Genomic DNA, 24,578 nt, shown 5'->3' on the forward strand with positions numbered 1-24,578 from the left:
AACAAAAAAACCTCTCATCACCCACAATGCTTTTAAAAGTACAAATCCCTAAACTCTAGATAGCAGAGTATCTGGGAATGAAGTCAGATGTATACATTTTTTTAACTGCATACAAGATTCTGATTTGAGTAAGAACCATTCAATGGAGAAATCTTAAATTCAGGATGATAGCATCATAGAACAGATATAGAATATGTTAAAAAAACTGTAGTGAACACCATCCATAATAATAAAATTTTAGATGCATTCCCACTAAAATCAAGGAAAAACAGGTGCCTTCTATTTAATACTGGATCGAGGCCCTAGTTAATGCAATAAATCAAGTACAAAATGAAGCAGTAAGAGACAAAAACTGCATTGACAAACCAAATAATTTTCTACATAATAAATCCAAAAGAATCTACAGGTAAATTATTTAGAACTATTAGAACTAATAAATCAGCAAAGCTGCTAAATGAAAGATTAACATAAAAATCCTTAATATTCCTACTCACTAGTAATAACCACTTAGATTATAAAACAGGAAAAAAGATCCATTTGTACAGCAACAAAAACTGTAAGGTTTTAGGGGCTTCCCTGGTGGTGCAGTAGTTGAGAGTCTGCCTGCAGATGCAGGGGACACGGGTTCGTGCCCCGGTCCGGGAAGATCCCACATGCCGCGGAGCAGCTGGGCCCGTGAACCATGGCCGCTGGGCCTGCATGTCCGGAGCCTGTGCTCCGCAACGGGAGAGGCCACAACAGTGTGAGGCCCACGTACCGAAAAAAAAAAACAAAAAGAAACTGTAAGGTTTTACCAGGAAAAGATATACTAGAACATATTTATGTGTGCTCTAAATGGACTTCTTTTACTGAATTTTTTTTTTTAATGGAAGAGATAAACAGGTGGGAAATTGGGTGGGAAAAATGAGTATCATATGATGTCAATTCTCTCCAAATTAATCTATGATTTCAATAAATTCAACCTTTATAATGCTTCCGATCAAAATCTCTACAGGAATTTTTAGAAAACTCAAGTCTGATCCTAAAATTCATATGGAATAGCAAAGGACCAAGAATAACAGAAACAATTTTCTAGGTAAAACAAGAGGGAGAACTTTCCCTACATGATATTAAGACCTATTGTTAAAGCCACAGTAATTAAGATAGCATGGTATTAGAGGAATAAACGAAGCAACAGAACAGAATAGAGATGTGTAGGACCAAAATGGCATTATAAATCAGTGGGGAAAGAATGGACTCCTCAATGAATGGTACTGGGACAAATGGTTATCACTTGGGGAAAATTTTTCCTACCTCATGTTATACATCCAAAATAAATGTGAAAAGCACAGCTTTAAAATGTTAAAGAAGAAAATATCTTCTATAACTTTATGATGTGGGAAAGGATTTCTCAAGCATGACACAAAAAGCAAAAAAACATAAAGAAAATAAATATAATATATATAAAAGTATAAATATAATACTTACGTATGTCAAAAGACACAATAAGACTAGCCAAAGACTGATCAAAAATATTTGCAATCAGGCAATGAAAGCCAAAACAGACAAGTGCGACTGCATTAAACTAAAAAGCTTCTGCATAGCAAAGGAAACAACAGAGTGAAAGGCAACATATGTAATGGGAGAAAGTATCTCGAAACCACGTATCTGACAGAGGGTTAATCTCCAAAATACATAAGGAACTCCTACAACTCAACAGCAAAGAAACTAATGACCCTATTACAGAATGGGCTAAAAATACGAATAGAGATTTCTCCAAAGATGACATACAAATGGCCAACACGTATATGAAGATTCTCAATGCCACTAATCATAAGGGAAATACAAATCAAAACCACAATGAAATATCACCTCATAGCTGTTATGATAGCTATTATCAAAAAAACAAAAGACAACAAGTGTTGGTGAGGATGTGGAGAAACTGGAACCTTTGTACACTGTTGGTGAGAATGCAAAATGGTGCAGCTGCTATGGAAAACAGTTACAGTGAAGTTCCTCAAAAAAATAAAAAGTAGAACTACCATATGATCCAGCAATCCCACTTCAGGGTATTTATCAAAAAGAACTGGAATCAGAATCTTGAAGAAACAGCACTCCCAAGTTCACTGCAGTTCTATTCACAATAGCCAAGATACAGAAACAATCTTGTGAATGGATAAAGAAAAAAAGATATGAATGGATAAAGAAAATGCGGCATATACATGCAACGGAATATTATTCAATTTTAAAAGAAAAGAAAGTTCTGCAACTGTGACAACATAAATAAACCTTGAGGCCATTATGCTAAGTTAAACAAGCCAGTCACATGCATGATTCCACTTATATGAGGTATCTAAAATACTCAAACTCAAAGAAGCCAAGAATAGAATGGTGGCTAACAGGAGCTACAGGACGGGGATATGAGAGTTTCTAATCAACATGTACAAATTTCAGTTATGCAAGGTAAGTTCTAGAGATCTGCTGTACAACACTGTGCCTATGCTGTATATAACAATACTATACTGTACACTTAAAAATCTGTTAAGAGAGTAGACCTCATGTAAAATATTCTTATCATGATAAAAAGAGGGGTGAGAAAAAAACCCAAAAAACCTATGCATGACTATGCCATTTTATGCTAAATTAAATTGTGGCATTACCTAAGGCAGTTTTCAAAATACTAGAGTACCTCATTTCCAGTCTTTAAAAGGCGAAGAAAAATCTCCAGTTCTATGCTTACACGTTTCAGAAAACAGCAAAAAAAAATTTTTTAATTCTTTGGAAAAAATGTAAATATATTTGTATTGCATGTAATAAAGAATTATTATCCAGAATATATCATGAATGCCTATAAATAAGGAAAAGGAAATTTTATCTCATACTTGTACCAGATTCCTTAATAGTTACTTAGCTACTGAAAATGTTCAACACCTTGGAGAGAAATCTGTTATAAACATAAAACCGTTTGCAAATTTCATTCTTTCAGTCTTTGTGTTGTATTTGGACTAAACTGTTATAGGTTTACTGACATCCAGTTATTAATGTTTACAAAGAGTTAAGATTAGTTGGAAAAACCTGCAAACAGACCAAATAATTTCCAAGGAAGATAAAATAGAAATGTGTGCTGGTATCTAATGATTACATGCATCCTCCCTCTCTCCTTTCTAGTAGCTAAAGAAAACAGAAAGATACAGTCCTACATGTTAAAAACAGAATTTTATGTTATGAACTAGAAATGGTGTTAGTAAAGTAACTAGCACTGCTACATAATTATTATAAGAAACTACCCCATACGAATGCAATAATTTTGTTAAACATTCACCAACATTTATTACTTTACGGTAAATAGTTTTACCCTGACTGATCTGACTGAAACGTGTGTTGGTTTATTTTGGATGACTCGACTGGAAGTTATACTGCTTACACAGATGGAAAGGCAAATTATGTCTGTTTTATCCATCCCTGCATATTCAATAACATGTAGTGTGCCCAGTAGTTCAGAAGGTACAATAAATGTATGCTGAATTGATTAAATGATCTAAGGGTTTATTTTGAATATTTTTTAAACTATGTTAGTTTCTTCTTTTGAGGACCTATGGGCAAAGCACTTCCGTATAATCTCTTTTATTATCAGGAAAAGCTGTCTTTCTCGTTAAGAACTATTTGGTTTACAATATCATAGACTTATTTTTTTTATGAAACCTTTATTTTTTATTTATTTTTTATACAGCAGGTTCTTATTAGTCATCCATTTTATACACATCAGTGTACACGTATCAATCCCAATCACCCAATTCATCACACCCCCACCCCCACCCCCCTGCCGCTTTCAGCCCTTAGTGTCGATACATTTGTTCTCTACATCTGTGTCTCAGTTTCTGTGATATCAGTGATGTCGGTCTGTAATTTTCTTTGTAGTATCTTTGTCTGGTTTTGGTATCAGGGTGATGGTGGTCTCATACAATGAGTTTGGGAGTGTTCCTTCCTCTGTAATTTTTTGGAAGAGCATGAGAAGGATGCGTGTTAGCTCTTCTCTAAATGTTTGATAGAATTCACCTGTGAAGCCATCTGGTCCTGGCCTTTTGTTTGTTGGAAGATTTTTAATCACAGTTTCAATTTCGTTACTTGTGATTGGTCTGTTCATATTTTCTATTTCATTCTGGTTCAGTCTTGGAAGGTTATACCTCTCAAAGAATTTGTCCATTTCTTCCAGGTTGTCCATTTTATTGGCATAGAGTTGCTTGTAGTAGTCTCATAGGATGCTTTGTATTTCTGCGATGTCTGTTGTAACTTCTCCTTTTTCATTTCTAATTTTATTGAGTCCTCTCCCTCTTTTTCTTGATGAGTCTGGCTAATGGCTTATCAATTTTGTTTATCTTCTCAAAGAACCAGCTTTTAGTTTTATTGATCTTTGCTACTGTTTTGTTTCTATTTCATTCATTTCTGATCTGATCTTTATGATTTCTTTCCTTCTGCTAACTTTGGGTTTTGTTTGTTCTTCTTTCTCTAGTTCCTTTAGGTGTAAGGTTAGATTATTTATTTGAGATTTTTCTTGTTTCTTGAGGTAGGCTTGTATAGCTATAAACTACCCTCTTAGAACTGCTTTTGCTGCATCCCATAGGTTTTGGATCATCGTCTTTTCACTGTCATTTGTCTCTAGGTATTTTTTGATTTCCTCTTTCATTTCTTTAGTGATCACTTGGTTATTTAGTAACGTATTGTTTAGCCTCCATGTGTTTGTGTTTTTTACATTTTTTCCCTGTAATTGATTTCTAATCTCATGGCGTTGTTGTCGGAAAAGATGCTTGATATGATTTCAATCTTCTTAAATTTACTGAGGCTTGATTTGTGACCCAAGATGTGATCTATCCTGCAGAATGTTCCGTGAGCACTTGAGAAGTGTAATCTGCTATTTTTGTATGGAATGTCCTATAAATATCAATTAAATCTATCTGGTCAATTGTGTCCTTTAAAGCTTGTGTTTCCTTATTAATTTTCTGTTTGGATGATCTGTCCATTGGTGTAAGTGAGGTGTTAAAGTCCCCCACTATTATTGTCTTACTGTCGATTTCCTCTTTTAGAGCTGTTAGCAGTTCCCTTATGTATCGAGGTGCTCCTATGTTGGGTGCATATATAATTGTTATACCTTCTTCTTGGATTGATCCCTTGATCATTATGTAGTGTCCTTCCTTGTCTCTTGTAACATTCTTTATTTTAAAGTCTATTTTATCTGATATCAGTATTGCTACTCCAGCTTTCTTTTGATTTCCCTTTGCATGGAATATCTTTTTCCATCCCCTCACTCTCAGTCTGTATGTGTCCCTAGGTCTGAAGTGGGTCTCTTGAAGACAGCATATATATGGGTCTTGTTTTTGTATCCATTCAGCAAGTCTGTGTCTTTTGGTTGGAGCATTTAATCCATTCACGTTTAAGGTAATTATTGATATGTATGTTCCTATTACCATTTTTCTTAATTGCTTTGGGTTTGTTTTTGTAGGTCCTTTTCTTCTCTTGTGTTTCCCACTTACAGAAGTTCCTTTAGCATTTGTTGTAGAGCTGGTTTGGTGGTGCTGAATTCTCTTAGCTTTTGCTTGTCTTAGAGCTTTTGATTTCTCCATCGAATCCGAATGAGATCCTTGCTGGGTAGAGTACTCTTGGTTGTAGGTTCTTCCCTTTCATCACTTTAAGTATATCATGCCACTCCCTTCTGGCTTGTACAGTTTCTGCTGAGAAATCAGCTGTTAACCTTATGGGAGTTCCCTTGTACGTTATTTGTCATTTTTCCCTTACTGCTTTCAATAATTTTTCTTTGTCTTTAATTTTTGCCAATTTGATTACTATGTGTCTTGGCATGTTTCTTCTTGGGTTTATCCTGTATAGGACTCTCTGCGCTTCCTGGTCTTGGGTGGCTATTTCCTTTCCCATGTTAGGGAAGTTTTTGACTATAATCTCTTCAAACATTTTCTCAGGTCCTTTCTCTCTCTCTTCTCCCTCTGGGACCCCTATAATGCGAATGTTGTTGCATATAATGTTGTCCCAGAGGTCTCTTAGGATGTCTTCATTTCTTTTCATTCTTTTTTCTTTATTCTGTTCTGCAGCAGTGAATTCCACCATTCTGTCCTCCAGGTCACTTACCTGTTCTTCTGCCTCAGTTATTCTGCTGTTGATTCCTTCTAGTGTATTTTTCATTTCAGTTATTGTACTGTTCATCTCTGTTTGTTCTTTAATTCTTCTAGATCTTTGTTAAACATTTCTTTCATCTTCTCAATCTTTGCCTCCATTGTTTATCCGAGGTCCTGGATCATCTTCACTCTCATTACTCTGAATTCTTTTTCTGGAAGGTTGCCTATCTCCACTTCATTTAGTTGTTTTTCTGGGGTTTTATCTTGTTCCTTCATTGGTACATAGCCCTCTGCCTTTTCATCTTGTCTATCTTTCTGTGAATGTCTACGATATCATAGACACTATTAATAACATAGTGGATGTTTTCCTCTTTGTACTACTTGGAAGCTGTGAAGCACAGTGTACAGAGTATTACAATATGTTCAGCTAATAACTGAAATCCTATGTGCTGGGTATATTTTTTGCCCCTCTAGATCTTCTCTCCTCCATTTTTCACCATGCTCTTTGTACTGAGAAACTAACCTGCATTAACAGGTTCCCTTCTCTGCTTCCCAAATGGGTTCAGCCCAGCAGGAGATTTGGAGGAAGAACAAGAGGAAGGTTAGGATACCTATTTTCCAGACTCCTTCCCAGCAAAACTGCCTTGACTGGTTGCATCCCTCTCCAACTGCCCTCTCCACATAGCTTTCTTTCTCCAATTCTGGTGTCTACTTTCTCCCCTCCCCTGCTTTCAGTAGACCCAGAGTACATGACTATTCCTTGTGACTTCCTATACCCTGCTTACATAGTGCACCCAATACTCTACTCCTTACAAATAGTCCCTTCACACACAAAAATAAAAAATTAAAGAATAGTCCTTCACTAAATTCCCCTCAAATTATCTAATTTGAATATAATTATCTGTTTCCTCCCAGGACCTGACTATACATTCTGGCTTCTTATATTTCCTACCATTTTTTAAAAAATCTTTTCCTTCCTTCAACAATTTCCTTACTAGAAATTCATATACAAACTGAATTTTTCCATTGCAACTAGAATTTTGCATAGGATATAAACATGAATAAGACTAGGAAGCCCATTCTATTAGATAAAAAAAACAGACAAGTAAACAGGAAAGACTTCAGAGTATCTAACACTTGGTCTAAGTCTTCAAAGAGAAGAAAAAGTCCACTGGCTGGCAAAGTGTGGGTTAGAATGGTGGGGAAGTATGGAGGTGAGGGAGTGATGGTGATGATGATGATAATTAAAAACTAACATTTAGGAAATTCCCTGGCAGTCCAGCGGTTAGGACTCTGTGCTTTCACTGCTGAGGGCACGGGTTCAGTCCCTGGTCAGGCAACTAAGATTCCGCAAGATGCGCTGCACAGCAGGAAAAAAAAACAAAACAAAACCAACAAAGCAAACAAAAACCCCCAAACATTCACCAAGTAAGGTGCTATTCAATATGTTTTACTTCTATTAACCTACTTATTGACTCCCACCAATGAGGTGTTTAATAGTATCACCACTACCTTTTTAAACAGATGAGAAAACTGAGGTACAGTTTCTTGCCAAAGTCATACAATTAGTAAATGACAGAGCCTCGTACCCAGCAGTCTGGCTCCAAGTCTTCATGTTTAATGACTAAGTTATATTGCTTCTCAAGGATGGCCAGGATACAGTGGGAATAATTCAACATGGCTAAGGCATATTATGCAATATGGGTAGCCAAGAAAGACAAAGGCTAAACGGAAAGGTAAGTGCCAGATCAGAAAGGGCTTTAGAATAGGGATTTTGTCTTATTAAGCTAGTTGTTGAATTAGATCATGGAACCCCTTGAGAATCTTGACATTCTCTCTCCAGAAAAATGCACACATAGTACACACAAAAAATTCGCAGTTTAAGCAGTTCACAGAGCCCTTACTGGCCCGTGGAACCCAGGAGAAACACAGCTATGGGGCCACAGGAAGTCACTGACAAGGTACAGAAGCGTAGGTACAAGGACAAGGAGAAAGAGGTCAGAGTTGCACTTCTGAAATATCACTTTGGCAATCGTATACAGGACAGATTAAAGGAGGACCACCAACTAAAAGAATACTACAACAGTTCAAGTGAGAGATGATGGGGACTTGAGCTACGGAAGTGACAATAGGGGCAGAAGAAAAGCACAGATGAGGAATACTGCTATTAGAAATCAATAGTACCTATGACCAATTAGATCTGGGGGGTAAGAGGGAAGAAGGCATGTCTCATGAGAAGAAAACTGAGTCATTTAACAAGCAGTGACTGTGCATATCATATATACTAGGAACTTTGCTAAGAACTAGAGACACATTGTTGAACAAGACAAACACCATCCCTGCACTTAAGAATAATCTACTGGGTTAATAACAAATTGTTGAGTAATTTCAATACAGCAGAAGTACAGAAATAAAAAAACCAAAAAGGATGAACCGAAGGGGATTTTTTTAAAAATCACAAAATAAGAGTGACCAATTTCATCCAAAGACACTGAGTCAAGTAAAACGAGAACCTAAAAGAGCAGGAAATAAGAAAATTACTAAAGACCTTTACCTGAACAGTTTCAACTAAGGAGTTGAAAAGAAGCCTTACTACAGTATAAGTGCTTCTAAGAGTGGTTAAATTACTGAAAATTAGCAACATGTGAAATGAAATGCTACTAAAATAAAATCTTAAAGACTCTGCTTAAGATATCGCCTCCTGGGAGCCCTTCTATAATGCTGCCAATACTGCCTTTCTTTACAGAATGGTGTGTGCTTGCTACTGAGTTTTTAAAAATTAAGCACTTCATTGTTTAGAGATACATGCGTGGGTGGTAATACTATAAAGAAAAGCAAAAGAATGAACAATCCAAAAAAGAGGATAGTGGTTACCTCTGGGAGTATGGGGTTCAAATTGGCATGGGCTCACAAGGAGATTCTAAGGTCCTGAAAGGAGCTTCCCTGGTGGCACAGTAGTTGAGAATCCGCCTGACGATGCAGGGGACATGGGTTCGATCCCTGGTCTGGGAAGATTCCATAGGCCGCAGAGCAACTAAGTCCGTGCACCACAACTACTGAGCCTGTGCTCTAGAGCCTGTGAGCCACAACTACTGAGCCCGCGTGCCGCAACTACTGAAGCCCACATGCCTAGAGCCCGTGCTCCACAATGAAAGGAGCCACCACAATGAGAAGCCTACGCACTGCAACAAAGAGCAGCCCCCACTCACAGCAACTAGAGAAAGCCCGCGTGCAGCAACGAACACAGCCAAAAATAAATAAATAAATAAAATAAACTTATTTTTAAAAAAATAAGGTCCTGAAAAATGTTATAATTTTTGACCCGGCTTAGGTATTTGTTTTGTCACTATTTTTTAAACCACACATGTGCATTCTGGCCATTCTTATTCATAAAATACATTTCATAAAAATGTTTAATGTACATAAACCTGAGACAATAAGATACAAATCAAGCCAAAACCTAGCTTTAAAAGAATTGAGACTAAAATAGAACTACAAATTTAATCGTACCAAATCTCACTTTTACATGACATTTTATCAAAATAAAAATTTCAAACAATTCTATTCTTAGAGAATAAAAGGATTCTAGTTTGCAAGTACATTACTGAAAGGGATTTTCTCTAGCTTTCAAGTAATTTCAGTTGCAAAAGAAAACATTCAATTCACAGATCTACTTTTTATTCAGACATGTAAAGTTTCTTAGAATGATTTTTACATAACATAAGCTTAAGTCTAGCATAAAGTCAATCTCCCAGATGTCATTTTACATGCATCAAACAAACTTATGAGGACAAAGGCAATTTACTTTAAAAACACAAACACCCACACATACACAAAAACACTTTATACAGTCTCTGCAAAGTTTCCATTTTAACTATAAAAATAAAAACTATAAGAATAAATATTGCTTACCTGTTCCCTACTGAATCTTGAGAGATCTGAAAGTTGGGAATGACAGAAGAAACACCATATTCATCTTGGTACTTCTTACAAGATTTGTAATGATGTCTCATGCGATAGAATTTAATCTGTAAATTATTGATTAAATGTAATGTGACTTTCAAAAGAACAAATATAACATGATTCCATTTATATGAGGTAGAACAGAATTCAGAGATAAAGTAGAATACAGGTTACTAGAGGGGTCGGGGTGGGGGTGGGGGAACGGCAAGTTACAATTTAACAGGTACAGAGTTTCTGTTTGGGATGATCAAAAAATTCTGGAAATAGATAGTGGTGATTGCTGTACAATGTTATGAATGTACTTAAAACCACTGTATTGTACACTTAAAAATGGTACGTTTTCTACCTTACCATTCATGATACTGCACTCTAATTGTTTATTTGATGCTTCATACAGATTATGTGTATGTATATACATATCATGTTTTCTTACCAAATGGACATATATTGTATAAAAAAAGTTTACCACAATCTTTCACTTATAAAAAAAATAAAATAAAACTAAAAAAAAGGTACGTTTTACGTTATATATTTTACGATAATAAAACATTTAAAAAATGTTTAATGTAATATGACTTTTAATATAAAAAGGAACTCATAAGACTTGAGATATTGCCAACAAGAAGGAAAAAAACAAGGCAGAAATAGATAACAAAATATTCCATTTAAACAAGAGGTCTTTGTTTTTTTTTTTTAAGTAAATGATTTAATTCTTAAGTAGGAGCTGAAAATAAGCAGTAAGTTTCTCTCCATTAGATTCAGAGACAATGGAGATGAGTCCAACTGTCTGTAAACTCACCATAAAAATTAACAAATAATTTTACACCTGAAAAAAAAATACCACTAATAGACAAAAAATAATATTAAAAGTATTAAGAGGTTGCCTCATAGCACTGGGCATCTTTTTATTTATTTAACTACTGCAACCTGGCAGAGTTAGAAAGTGCTTTAAAAAACTAAGTTCCCAAGTTAACACTTGGAACATTTTTCAGTTTCTCTCTGAGGAGCAGAGCCAGAAATCTCTCAAGTGTATTTTCCAGCTTCACTTCATTGCCCTGTCAGTTAACACCTCCCTCAAAGACATGGAAAAGCAGATATGTCTTGTGTGAATGCATGAAACAGCAACTGGTTTTTTTGCTCACTGACTTTATTAGCTGTTTGAAAAAGTGGTTGTGATAAATCCATAATAAACGAATATACTCAAAGCCTAACCACCTCTCACCATTTCAATCCCTCTCCAAACGGTAGAATAAAATCCAGACTGGAGAATTAATGCCAGTTATTTGCCAATACCTGATTTTTTACACCTGTTCCTTAAAAGGCAAAGTCTTCTGCCAAGTATTTTGTGATTTCTTAGATAAATACATAAACATCCAAGTACAGTGGGCAGCTAGAGAGTTCCCCCTTGACTACATAAATCCATTTGGCCCATTTCTACCTGCAAAATTGCAATAATGATACTACCACCAGAAAAACTATTCAAGGGCTGAATCTGTTCCAGAATGGGGCTTCAATGAGTTAAATGCCAGTCTGTTCATTCAGTTCATTTAGCAGGTAATCAACAAGTGTTTATTTTGAAAAAAATGCCACGCTAAAAATTACGGCAAATTCAGAGACTGTATCTATCTTTCGGTCTCTGTTCTCAGTAAGTTTATAATCTAGTAAGATCTACAGCCACAGCTTTTCTGGCCTTTTCTACCCAATTCTCAACCTAAATAATTTCTCTTCAAAACAGTACCCACCAAGACAAGTCAAACAGAAATTTCAGAGTAGAAACTTGACTTTCAAAGAACTATGTCACATTTACTCTACCTGTTTTGCACAGCATCTGCAGCTACCAGAAAACCTCCTCATGATATTTTCAAGGTCTAAGGCCCGTTCAGGACATGCTCTTTCCCTTCTAGTCACATTTCCACGACACAGGGGACAATGTATTCCGCTTTCTCTCATTGCAGTCAGGAAACATTTTCTACAGAAACTAAACCAAACATTTGTGACAGGTTAACTACAGAAAAAAGTACTCTTTTCATTTCAATAATTAAACACAGCAGTTTTGGGTATGTAATCATGCTAGGCTATTTGTATGTACATAAATCTAGAATTTTTTAAAACTGTATATGAATTTCTCAGTGTAAGACTAATGTCTGGACTAGATGGGAATACTAAAGAAACTACTTTTAACATAATACAGGAAAAATAAATATTATATAACATTATCAGGGGAAGCATGGTACAAAGGAAAACTGCATCTTATCCTGTGTTGTTTAGCAGCTGTGTGATTTTCAGGCAACACACTTAACCACAATGGATCTCCATTTCCTCCCCTTACAAAATGAGAGAATGGACCACACATCAGCTTTGTCTCAAACTGATGTACTTCAAGATGTTGTTCTACAAGATATGAATAGGTCTCCTACAGAAACTGATTTCCAAAATTCAAGGATTATTCAAAGTTATTAAGGTTTCTCTGCTAAGGAAACCAAGTGTTGCCCAAACTTCTGTGGTCAGGATATATGAAAATTCCCACAACAGTGTGCAATGGAATATAATTTGAGAAATACTTAAGAATCCTGGGCTTCCCTGGTGGCGCAGTGGTTGAGAGTCTGCCTGTCGATGCAGGGGACACGGGTTCGTGCCCCGGTCCGGGAAGATGCCGCGGAGCAGCTGGGCCCATGAGCCATGGCTGCTGAGCCTGCGCATCCGGAGCCTGTGCTCCGCAACGGGAGAGGCCACAACATTGAGAGGCCCGTGTACCGCAAAAAAAAAAAAAAAAAAAAAAAAAATCACAGCCATCTGTACCTGGGCTCTAGAATAATTATACATTTAATTCAACCCCCTATAAATACAAATATACTAATCTTCCACATGTATACTAACAAAAAAGTTGCGAGGTAATAGTGTGATAACAGATCACACTGAGTTTACTAACCAGGCGCTGAGCAAGTCACTCTTCTTGAAAATCAGTTTCCTCACACATACAATAAGCATCTACACTTGATAGGGTTGTTCACAGGATTAAGATAGGTAATGTAATAAAACGCTCAAGACAGTTATTTTTGAGTCAGCAAAGTGCTTGATAAATAGTAGCTAATATCACTAAGGTAGCATTAGAAGTGATCACCAATACTTTAAAACATGGAAAATATTCATCATAACCAGGAGTCAAAGAAATGCAAAGTAAACAAGACAAAAATACATTTTTCAGTTGTCAAAACACTAGTTTAAAAAAAATTATAGGCAAATTAAGGAGCCGTGTGGATGAAAGGCTCTTGGTGCTGCAGCCAGGAGTCAGTGCTGTGCCTCTGAGGTGGGAGAGCCAACTTCAGGACACTGATCCACAAGAGACCTCCCAGCTGCACATAATATCAAACAGCAAAAATTTCCGAGAGATCTCCATCTCAACGCCAGCACCCAGCTTCACTCAACGACCAGCAAGCTACAGTGCTGGACATCCTATGCCAAACAACTAGCAAGACAGGAACACAACCCCACCCATTAGCAGAGAGGCGGCCCAAAATCATAATAAGTCTACAGACACCCCAAAACACACCACCAGACGTGGACCTGCCCACCAGAAAGACAAGATCTAGCCTCATCCACCAGAACACAGGCACTAGTACCCTCCACCAGGAAGCCTACACAACCCACTGAACCAACCTTAGCCACTGGGGACAGACACAAAAAACAACAGGAACTACGAACCTTCAGCCTGCAAAAAAGGAGACCCCAAACACAGTAAGATAAGCAAAATGAAAAGACAGAAAAACACACCGCAGATGAAGGAGCAAGATAAAAACCCATCAGACCTAACAAATGAAGAGGAAATAGGCAGTCTACCTGAAAAAGAATTCAAAATAATGATAGTAAGGTTGATCCGAAATCTTGGAGATAGAATGGACAATAGAATGGACAAAATGCAAGAATCAGTTAACAAGGACCTAGAAGAACTAAAGATGAAACAAGCAACGATGAACAACACAATAAATGAAATTAAAAGTACTCTAGATGGGATCAATAGCAGAATAACTGAGGCAGAAGAACGGATAAGTGACCTGGAAGATAAAATAGTGGAAATAACTACTGCAGAGCAGAATAAAGAAAAAAGAATGAAAAGAACTGAGGACAGTCTCAGAGACCTCTGGGACAACATTAAACGTACCAACATTCGAATTATAGGGGTTCCAGAAGAAGAAGAGAAAAAGAAAGGGACTGAGAAAATATTTGAAGAGATTATAGTTGAAAACTTCCCTAATATGGGAAAGGAAATAGTTAATCAAGTCCAGGAAGCACAGAGAGTCCCATACAGGATAAATCCAAGGAGAAATACGCCAAGACACATATTAATCAAACTGTCAAAAATTAAATACAAAGAAAACATATTAAAAGCAGCAAGGGAAAAACAACAAATAACACACAAGGGAATCCCCATAAGGTTAACAGCTGATCTTTCAGCAGAAACTCTGCAAGCCAGAAGGGAGTGGCAGGACATATTGAAAGTGTTGAAGGAGAAAAACCTGCAACCAAGATTACTCTACCCAGCAAGGATCTCATTCAGATTTGATGGAGAAATTAAAACCTTTAGAGACAAGCAAAAGCTGAGAGAGTTCAGCACCACCAAACCAGCTCTACAACAACTGCTAAAGGAACTTCTCTAGGCAAGAAACACAAAAGAAGGAAAAGACCTACAATAACAAACCCAAAACAATTAAGAAAATGGGAATGGGAACACACATATCGATAATTACCTTAAATGTAAATGGACTAAATGCTCCCACCAAAAGACACAGATTGGCTGAATGGATACAAAAACAAGACCCATATATTTGCTGTCTACAAGAGACCCGTATGCTAACACATATATATGGAATTTAAGAAAAAAAAAATGTCATGAAAAACCTAGGGGTGAAACAGGAATAAAGACACAGACTTACTAGAGAATGGACTTGAGGCTATGGGGAGGGGGAAGGGTAAACGGTGACAAAGCAATAAAGAGGCATGGACATGTATACACTACCAAACGTAAGGTAGATAGCTAGTGGGAAGCAGCCGCATAGCACAGGGAGATCAGCTCGGTGCTGTGTGACCGCCTGGAGGGGTGGGATAGGGAGGGTGGGAGGGAGGGTGACGCAAGCGGGAAGAGATATGGGAACATATGTATATATATAACTGATTCATTTTGCTGTGAAGCTGAAACTAACATACCATTGTAAAGCAATTATGCTCCAATAAAGATGTTTAAAAAAAATAAATAAATAAAATAAAGTGAAAAAAAAAAATTATAATATCCAGTGTTAAAGGAGACATAAAGAAATGAGTGCTCTACATTTCTTTTTTTTTTTTTTTTAATTTATTTATTTTGGGCTGTGTTGGGTCTTCATTTCTGTGCGAGGGCCTTCTCCAGTTGGGGCAAGCAGGGGCCACTCTTTATCGCGGTGCGTGGGCCTCTCACTATAGCAGCCTCTCTTGTTGCGGAGCACAGGCTCCAGACGCACAGGCTCAGTAGTTGTGGCCCACAGGCCCAGCCGCTCTGCGGCATGTGGGATCCTCCCAGACCAGGGCTCGAACCCACGTCTCCTGCATTAGCAGGCAGACTCTCAACCACTGCACCACCAGAGAAGCCCCGTGCTGTACATTTCTGAATAGCAATTTGTCAATACTTAACAAAATCCTTAGTGAGGGTGTCCCAAAACTCTGAATGCCATTTTGAGCTTTAATAACTTCACAAGTATAAATACCACAAAGTTACAAAGACCATCATTTTTAAGTTTAATTGTTTAAATTAAAAACTGAAATTCTGTTTATATGTTTTGTAAATTTGGGGTAATACATTTTTAATTTAAATTCTTTGTTTCACTCAGTGTTTGTATTCTTTAATCAGGGGGACTGTAAAAAGGAAAAAAAGAAGAAAGGAGAGTCAAACAAAAAACCCCACAAGACTAACTGGAACAATAGTCTAGATCATGATACGGTCTACATTAAGGCAGGAGTAGGAAGGAGGGACAGAGGGTCTCTATTTTAGAGACATAGTTCTCAATGTCTATGACTGTGTATGAAGGGGGCATCCTAGGTTAAAAAATAAAATATAATTTTTTGACAATTACTTGTGAGAGAATGAGAAAGAAAAGCATTTCTAATTTAGAAGACTGAGTAAAAGGTGACTGTATTAACCAAACTGAAAAATACTAGAAGAGTTGGTTTAACAGAAAAACGCAAGTTTAAAGTACCTACAGGGCTTCCCTTCTGGCGCAGTGGTTAAGAATCTGCCTGCCGATGCAGGGGACACAGGTTCAAGCCCTGGTCTGGGAGGATCCCACATGCCGAGGAGCAGCTAGGCACATGTGCCACAACTACTGAAGCCTGTGCGCCTGGAGCCTGTGCTCCGCAACGGGAGAAGCCTGCGCACCACAACAAGGACTGGCCCCCGCTCGCCACAACTAGGGAAAGCCCAAGCGCAGCAACAATGACCCAACACAGCCATCAATCAATCAATCAATAAATAAATGTATTAAAAAAATAAAGTACCTACAAAAAGCTCAATGCGTGTTATCCAGCAAACAAGTGGAAAATTGGATCTGAAAATTGGGGGGAAGAATATGGAGAGCAGATAAGGTAAGAAGAACACTAAAGAAACAATCTAGAGAGATATAAACATTAAAGGAAGGTTCAAAGAAACAGAAGAACCAAGAGTAAATAATGTTACAGAAGCCAAGTCTAATAAATTACCAAAGAGAAAACAGTAATTAAAGAGCTAAAGGTAAAACTATCACCAAACTATTAAGCTAAACCTTCCTCTTTAAATAAAAATTGAAACTGTCAACAAAGTTCACACCAACAAAATTCATTACACAGAGATAACCATGCATAAAATTGATGTAGCTTGAGTGAACGAAATGAAGCAGGTTAGTAACTATTAGCAGGTAAATTAGTGAATATGCTGGCTAATTTAACAATTACAAGTAAAATATAAACACAGAACATTAAAAGATTTTTTGAAACCTGGGTGTACAAACATAAGCTGTATTTAGGGGGAGTGGATAAAATAAACCAAAATTTCAAAGCCCACTTATTCAATACCTGAAATAGTATATAACACTACATACCCACCAGAATGACCAAAATGAAAAAGGTGGAAAATACCAAGTGTTGAGGAGGATGTGAAACCAACCTAAACTTGCATTCAATGCTATGAAAGTGTAAACTGATACAACCATTTTGAAAATTAATACAACCATTTGGCAGTATCTAATATAGCCAAGTAATTCCACTCCAAAGTATATACCCAACTGACTTGCATATCTCATCAGAAGAAATTTCCTAGAAAGTTCATTGCCACACTATTTGTAATAGCCAAAAGCTGAAAACCATACAAATGTCCATCAACAGAAAAATGCATAAACAATGACAGCATATCCACAAAATTAAAACTATAGTATACCGTAATAAGAATGAATTTGGATGTATGTTAAGCTTTGGAAGCCAAATGCAAAAGACTACAAGCTGCATGATTCTTTTTTTTTTTTTACATCTTTATTGGAGTATAATTGCCCTATAATGGTGTATGATTCTATTTTTATAAAGATCAAAGAGCAGGTAAAACTATATTGTTAAAAGTCAAAATAGTGGTGTCCTGGAAGAAGTGGGATACACTCCTTGGAGAATTGAGGAGTTTCTGAAATGCTGGTAATGGAGTTCTGGAGTTCTATTGCTTGGTATGGGTGTTGAACACATAGGTGTGCTCAGTTTGAAAAAAATTCACTGAGCTGACTTTTATGATGGGGCACTTTTCTGTTAGGAATACTACACTTAATTTTTTTCAATTAGGAGTAAAAACAAGGGTAAATATGTTTAAACTGTTATAAAAATAGCTAAATTAATCTTCTAACTGGGCTTAAAAACAAACCGAAAAAAAAAAATCGCTAGAAAATTTCCAGAGCTAAAAAAATACGTCTGCAAAATAAGAGACGACCAAATGACCAGTACAATGAATTTCTGAAAGATTTTCATCCGGATCACTAGAAAATCTTAAATAATTATTTTTTCAACTTCTAATAGCTTCCAGAGAGGGAATAAAAAACAGATCACGTACTAAGGAAAGAGAATCAGATTAGCTTCAATCTCATCAGCAATAACAAACAGATGACAAAACAATAGAATGATGTGTTCAAAGTTCTGAGGGAAAGTGACTTATAACCTAGAATTTCATCTTCTGGCTACTAAATTATTTGTTTTTTGAACCCTAGGCATTTCTGATAATGCAATAAATACAATACCGAGAAACGACACATTCTGCAAAACTGCACACTAAAACTTACAGGGCTTGTGGGGAAAAAATGGTTGGGGTAGACTAACTGCCCGGAGAACACTGTCATCAGAGAACTAACAAAAACCCAAACAGGGCTTCCCTGGTGGTGCAGTGGTTGAGAGTACGCCTGCTGATGCAGGGGACACGGGTTCGTGCCCCAGTCCGGGAAGATCCCACATGCCACAGAGCAGCTAGGCCCGTGATAGCCGCTGAGCCTGCGCGTCCTGAGCCTGTGGTCCACAGCGGGAGAGGCCACGACAGTAAGAGGCCCGCGTATCACAAAAAAACAAAAAAAAAAAACAAAAAAAAACGCAAACAACCCTAATAAAAATACTAACACGTTTTAAAAGACATTTACGTTCTTAATAAACATTTTACTCTAAAGCTTAAAAAAAAGAGGTGAGGGGTTAGAAAGGAGTGATTAAAGCTGATAAATTCCAGAGAGATCTCATGGCCAAACCGAACCAAGAAAAAAATGTAGGTTGTGTGTTTCGTACAGTAGTGTACAATTCTGTGGCTTGCTATATTCAACTGAGTTTTAGTGTACTTCTCTTCAGCTAATGTAACCATTTGCTAATGGCTCAAAACATCAATGTGCAGGGGAAAAAAATACATATAAACCAATCCGTTCTGATATAATCTTGTATAACAACAGAATGTTATCACTGTTGAGTCTGTTATCACTTGTCTCTAACCTTGTTTGTGGTCTTTTGATATGGAAAATTTTTAATTTTTAATATAGTCTAAATTCATCACCTTTTCCTAAAATTACGGTTTGTGCTCATAGTCTTAAGCCTTCCTCTTCTCAAGATCAGGGATATTTCCCTACATTGCCTTCTACGAAGTTTAAGTTTTGCTCATCACATTTAAGTTTTTAATTCACCTAAAAATACCTCTATGTACAGTAAACAATAGAGATTTCATATGCAAAGCCATTATCCAAATACCATTCTACTGAATAAGCCATCTTTTCCCCGATTTGCCATGTCATATCTATCAGAGTTCTAATACATGTATGGAATTATTACTGGGCTCTCTAGTATATGTCCTACTGATCATTTATCTACTGCTGAATTAATACCATACCATTTTAATTACTATAACTTCATAATACTACGCCACGGTATCTAGCAGGGTTGGTTCTATCTCTATGTTCTACTTTTTCCAAATTTTCTCAGTTATTCATGGTCATTAACACATCATTATGACTTTTTAATCAGTTTTTCAAGTTCTACCAAAACAATGATGTTGAGACTTTATTGGAATTGCATTAGCTTTTTTAGAATCATCTGAGGGAGAACTGGCATCTTAATTTTATTGCATGGTTACATGTCATGTCTCTCCACCTATTCAGATTTCTTATGCTTTTCAGTAGTTTTTCAACTTTCCCTACAGAAGTCTTGACATTTTTACTAGATTATAATAGTCTAATTATTTATAAACTATTTATAGTTTTTGTTGCATTATAAATAGGATTCTTTCTATTAATTTTTTATCTGATTACTGTTGGTATAAAAAAATGTTACCGACTTTTGTCTGTTGTTCTTATATCCAGAAACCTCTCTGTACATTCTTAGTAGTTCTAATCATTTGTTAGTCGTTTCTCTTAGGTTTTAGATGTAGTTTTATCATCTACAAATTATGACAATTTTATCTCTTTTTCCATCTTTGTATACCTTATTTCTTCTTTTCTCACTGAATTGCCTAAAGCCTGAAATACAATGTTAAATGGTAGGGAGGATATAAATACCCTTGTCTAGTTCTTGACTAGAAAAGCACATAGGGTCTACTATTCAGTACATTTACTATAGATTTTAGGGAAGCTACCCTTAATTAGAATAAAAGTAAGTTCCATCCTATTCCTAATTTGCTATGACATTTTACAATGAAAGGCTGAACTCTATTAAATGCTTTTAGCATCTATTGAAATGATCATGTGCTTTCAACATCCAAATTCTCTTCCTATTTTAAAGGTGTTCTTCATTATGTGATTTTCAGTGAAAATCAGTTCCTCCTGAAAGGGCAAAAAACTGTGGGTCTGTCAATTCCTCCCAACAATTCTGTCAGTTTTCATCTAAAGTTATGTTGGTAGCTGCAAAAAAGTTCATGATTATTCCTTTTATCCACATGAAATGACTCTCTTTTTTGTAATGCTATCTGAATTAAATGGTCTGATATTAATATTTCTATACCAGCTTTCTTTTAGCTGACATAGAAATATAAAGACTCAGAAAAGCTCTCTGAAAGACTCAGTTCTGCTGTAAAGTGTCACACACATTCCTAGAAGTCACTGCACTATGCAAAATCATCCAATAAAAACCACAGAGCTCATGGGAAAAACAGGGTTGGGGCACAACACTCAAATGTACACATCCAAAAGAATACTCTATATAGGTTACAGACGCATTCACGTTTAAAAGTTTTAACTTAGCCTGAAAAAAATACACACTACTCATTACAATAATTGTTAAAAAATATTTTAGCTTTATTTATGTTTTATATTCCCTAAGGGAAATACTTTAAGCAAATATGAATACAATCTATATGTATACTATGCTACCATTTCTGTTTAAAAAAAAAAAGGCAGAGGGGGCTTCCCTGGTGGCACAGTGGATGAGAGTCCGCCTGCCAATGCAGGGGACACAGGTTCGTGCCCCGGTCCAGGAAGATCCCACATGCCGCGGAGCAGCTAGGCCCGTGAGCCATGGCCGCTGAGCCTGCGCGTCCGGAGCTTGTGCTCCGCAACGGGAGAGGCCACAGCAGTGAGAGGCCCACGTACCGTAAAAAAAAAAAAAAAAAAAAAAAAAATTAACTCAAAACAGATAATAGACTATAGTAAACTGGGTAATGGCCATCCAAAGATACATTCACTTCCTAATTCCCAGAACAAGTTAATATCACCTCATATTGTAACAGATCTGATTATTGTTAAAGATTTGGGGATGAGGAAATTAGCTGGAATTATCCAGGTGGGTCCTAAATGTCACCACAAGTGTCTTTATAAGAGAGGCAAAGGGAGATCTGACAAAAACACACAGGAGAAGCCATATTGAGATGGAGGCAAAGACTGGAGTGATGTGCCCCCAGCTCCTCGAGGCCCTGCCAACACCTTGATTTTGGTCCACTGAAATTGATTTCAAACTTCTAGCCTCTAGAACTGTGAAAAGATTAATTTATGTTGTTTTAAGCCACCAAGTTTGTGGTAGTTTGTTACAGTGGCCCTAGGAAACCAATATGCAGAGTTAAATGTGAAGCATTAAACTATAAAACTTTGAGAAAAAAATAGAAAATATTCACAATACAGAGCTACACAGAGTTCTTAGACTTAATGTTAAAAACACATTCCATAAAAGGAAAAACTGACAAAGTGGACTTCATAAAAATTTTTAAATGTTTGCTGGGCAAAAAAGATTGTTAAGTAGATAAAAAGACAATCCAAAGACTGGAAAAAAGGGCTTCCCTGGTGGCGAAGTGGTTGGGAGTCCGCCTGCCGATGCAGGGGACACGGGTTCGTGCCCCGGTCCGGGAAGATCCCACATGCCGCGGAGCGGCTGGGCCTGCACGTCCAGAGCCTGTGCTCCGCAACGGGAGAGGCCAGAACAGTGAGAGGCCCGCATACCGCAACGCAACAAAACAAAACAAAACAAAGACCCGGAAAAAAATATTTGTAAATCATATACCTAACAAAGGAGTAGTATCTAGAATACATAAAGAAGTCTCAGGGCTTCCCTGGTGGCGCAGTGGTTGAGAGTCCACCTGCCGATGCAGGGGACACAGGTTCGTGCCCTGGTCCGGGAGGATCCCACATGCCGCGGAGCAGCTGGGCCGGTGAGCCATGGCCGCTGAGCCTGCGCGTCCGGAGCCTGTGCTCCGCAATGGGAGAGGCCACAACAGTGAGAGGCCCGCATACCGCAAAAAAAATAAAATAAAATAAAAGAAGTCTCAAAGCTCAAAAGTTAGAAAGCAAATGATCCAATTAAAACATAGGCAAAAGACACTGAAGAGACATGATTTTAACCTAAGATATACCGGTAGTAAACATGCCCATGAAAAGATGTTCAACATCATTAGCCATTAGTAAAATACAAATTAAAATCATGAGGTATCACTACACAGATTGAAATGGCTTAAAATTTAAAACAATGACAGGGACTTCCCTGGTGGCGCGGTGGTTAAGAATCTGCCTGCCAATGCAGGGGACATGGGTTCGAGCCCTGGTCTGGGAAGATCCCATATGCTGTGGAGCAACTAGTGCCACAGCTACTGAGCCTGTGCTCTAGAGCCCGTGAGCCACAACTACTGAGCCCACACGTCACAATTACTGAAGCCCATGCGCCTAGAGCCCATGCTCCGCAACAAGAGAAGCCACCGCAATGAGAACCCCATGCGCCCCAACGAACAGTAGCCCCCGCTCGCCGCAACTAGAGAAAGCCCACGCACAGCAATGAAAACCCAACGCAGCCAAAAATAAATTTATAAAAAAAATAATAAAAAATAAAACAATGACAACATGAAACACTGGCGAGGATGCAAAGAAACTGGATCACTCATACACTGCTGGTGGGAATATAAAATGGTATAGATACTGTGGAAAATAGCTTGGCATTTTCTTAAAAGACAAACCATGCAACCACCATATGACCCACTAATTGCATTCATTGCATTCTTGGGCATTTATCCTAGAGGAATGAAGGCTTACGTTCACACAAAAACCTGTACATGAATATTTATAGCAGCTCTATTTGTAATAGTCAAAAACTGGCTATTCCAGATCTCCTTCAGTGAATGAATGTTTAACCAAAATGTGGTACATCCATACCATGTATGGATGCATATTCACCAATAAAAGGAACTAATGAAAACACACAACAACCTGAATCTCCAGAGAATTATGCTGAGTGAAAAAAGAAATTCCAAAAAGTTACATATTGTTTGATGCCGTTTATATAACATTACTTAACATTCTTTTTTTGCTAACAGCTCTATTGAGATTTAAGTCACATACCATACCCCATTCACCCATTTAAAGTGTACATTTCAGTGGGTTTTTTACTGTTATTTATAGAATTGTGCAATATTTAAGATTCTTGAAATGTCAAAATTATGGAAATAGATAACATGGGACTTCCTCGGTGGTCCAGTGGTAACAAATCCGCCTTCCAATGCAGGGGACACAGGTTTGATCCCTGGTCGGGGAACTAAGATCCCACTTGTTGTGGGGCAACTAAGCCCATGCAACACAACTACTGAGCCCACGCACCTCAACTAGAGAGCCCTCATGCCGCAAACTACAAAGTCCACACCCCACAAGTAGAGAGAGAAAACCCACACGCCTCAATGAGCGATCCTGCGTGCCGCAACGAAGATCCTATGTGTTGCAGCAAAGACCCAACGCAGCCAAAAATAAAAAATAAAAAGTAAATAAAATTAAAATTAAAAAAAAAAATAGAGAACATATGAACATTAGTGCTTGCCAAGGGTTAAGGAGGCACAGGGTGGGATCAAGAGGAAAGTGGGTGTGGCTATAAATGAGCCATGTGAAGGATCTTTGTGGTGATGGAAACTTTCTTTATCTTTACTCTATTAAGAAGGAAGATATCCCGGTTTTATTTACAAAACATTACCATTAGGGGAAATTGGGCCAGGGTACACAATTTCTGTATTATTTTACAACTACATGTGAATCTACAGTGGTCTCAAAATAAACAGTTTAACTTATCCGTATATTATAATGCATATTCACTTAATAAATACATATTAAATACTTACTACATAACAGAACTAGGGACATATCAGGGGACAAAAGTGATGAAAATCCCTACCCTGATGGGACTTACAGCATTGTGTGCATGCAGGTACTTGTGGCAAGTTTGTGTATATATACTACTATATCCAAAAACATTTTAACAAGTCATATTATTCTGTGCTAAAAATAGTAAAAGTAATTAATGAAAGTGAAGAATCCCAAAGAATCATATTATTTTAAGAATTCAAATATACTAAAAAGATTTTTAAAAGAATGGAAAAGGAATGCCCTCTAAGAAATACTGAGGTCAACTAAATACGACAGGCAAATTAATAAAGATTCAAAAGCATACATCATATATCTTAGTAGATTCCAGGTAAGTCCAAAAATGGACTTTTTTTAAAGACTCAAGAAACAGAAAAAATGGAATAGCATTATAACTTTAGATAAAGAGAATCAAGTATCT

General features: G+C 37.1%; 1 protein-coding gene across 1 annotated transcript in view; it reads right to left on the reverse strand.

The window, feature by feature from the left end:
- RNF138 (ring finger protein 138) overlaps positions 1 to 24,578 on the reverse strand; it is a 46,153-nt gene that overhangs the window by 11,958 nt on the left and 9,617 nt on the right. Inside the window, exons 3-4 of the mRNA XM_067699389.1 lie at positions 11,877 to 12,042; positions 10,014 to 10,129 (exon numbers count right to left, since the gene is read on the reverse strand). Of these exons, the coding sequence (XP_067555490.1) occupies positions 10,014 to 10,129; positions 11,877 to 12,042 (282 nt within the window). The remainder of the gene's footprint in view (positions 1 to 10,013; positions 10,130 to 11,876; positions 12,043 to 24,578) is intronic.

This window comes from Pseudorca crassidens, chromosome 12 (genome assembly GCF_039906515.1).
Source record: "Pseudorca crassidens isolate mPseCra1 chromosome 12, mPseCra1.hap1, whole genome shotgun sequence".
Lineage (NCBI taxonomy): Eukaryota > Metazoa > Chordata > Mammalia > Artiodactyla > Delphinidae > Pseudorca > Pseudorca crassidens.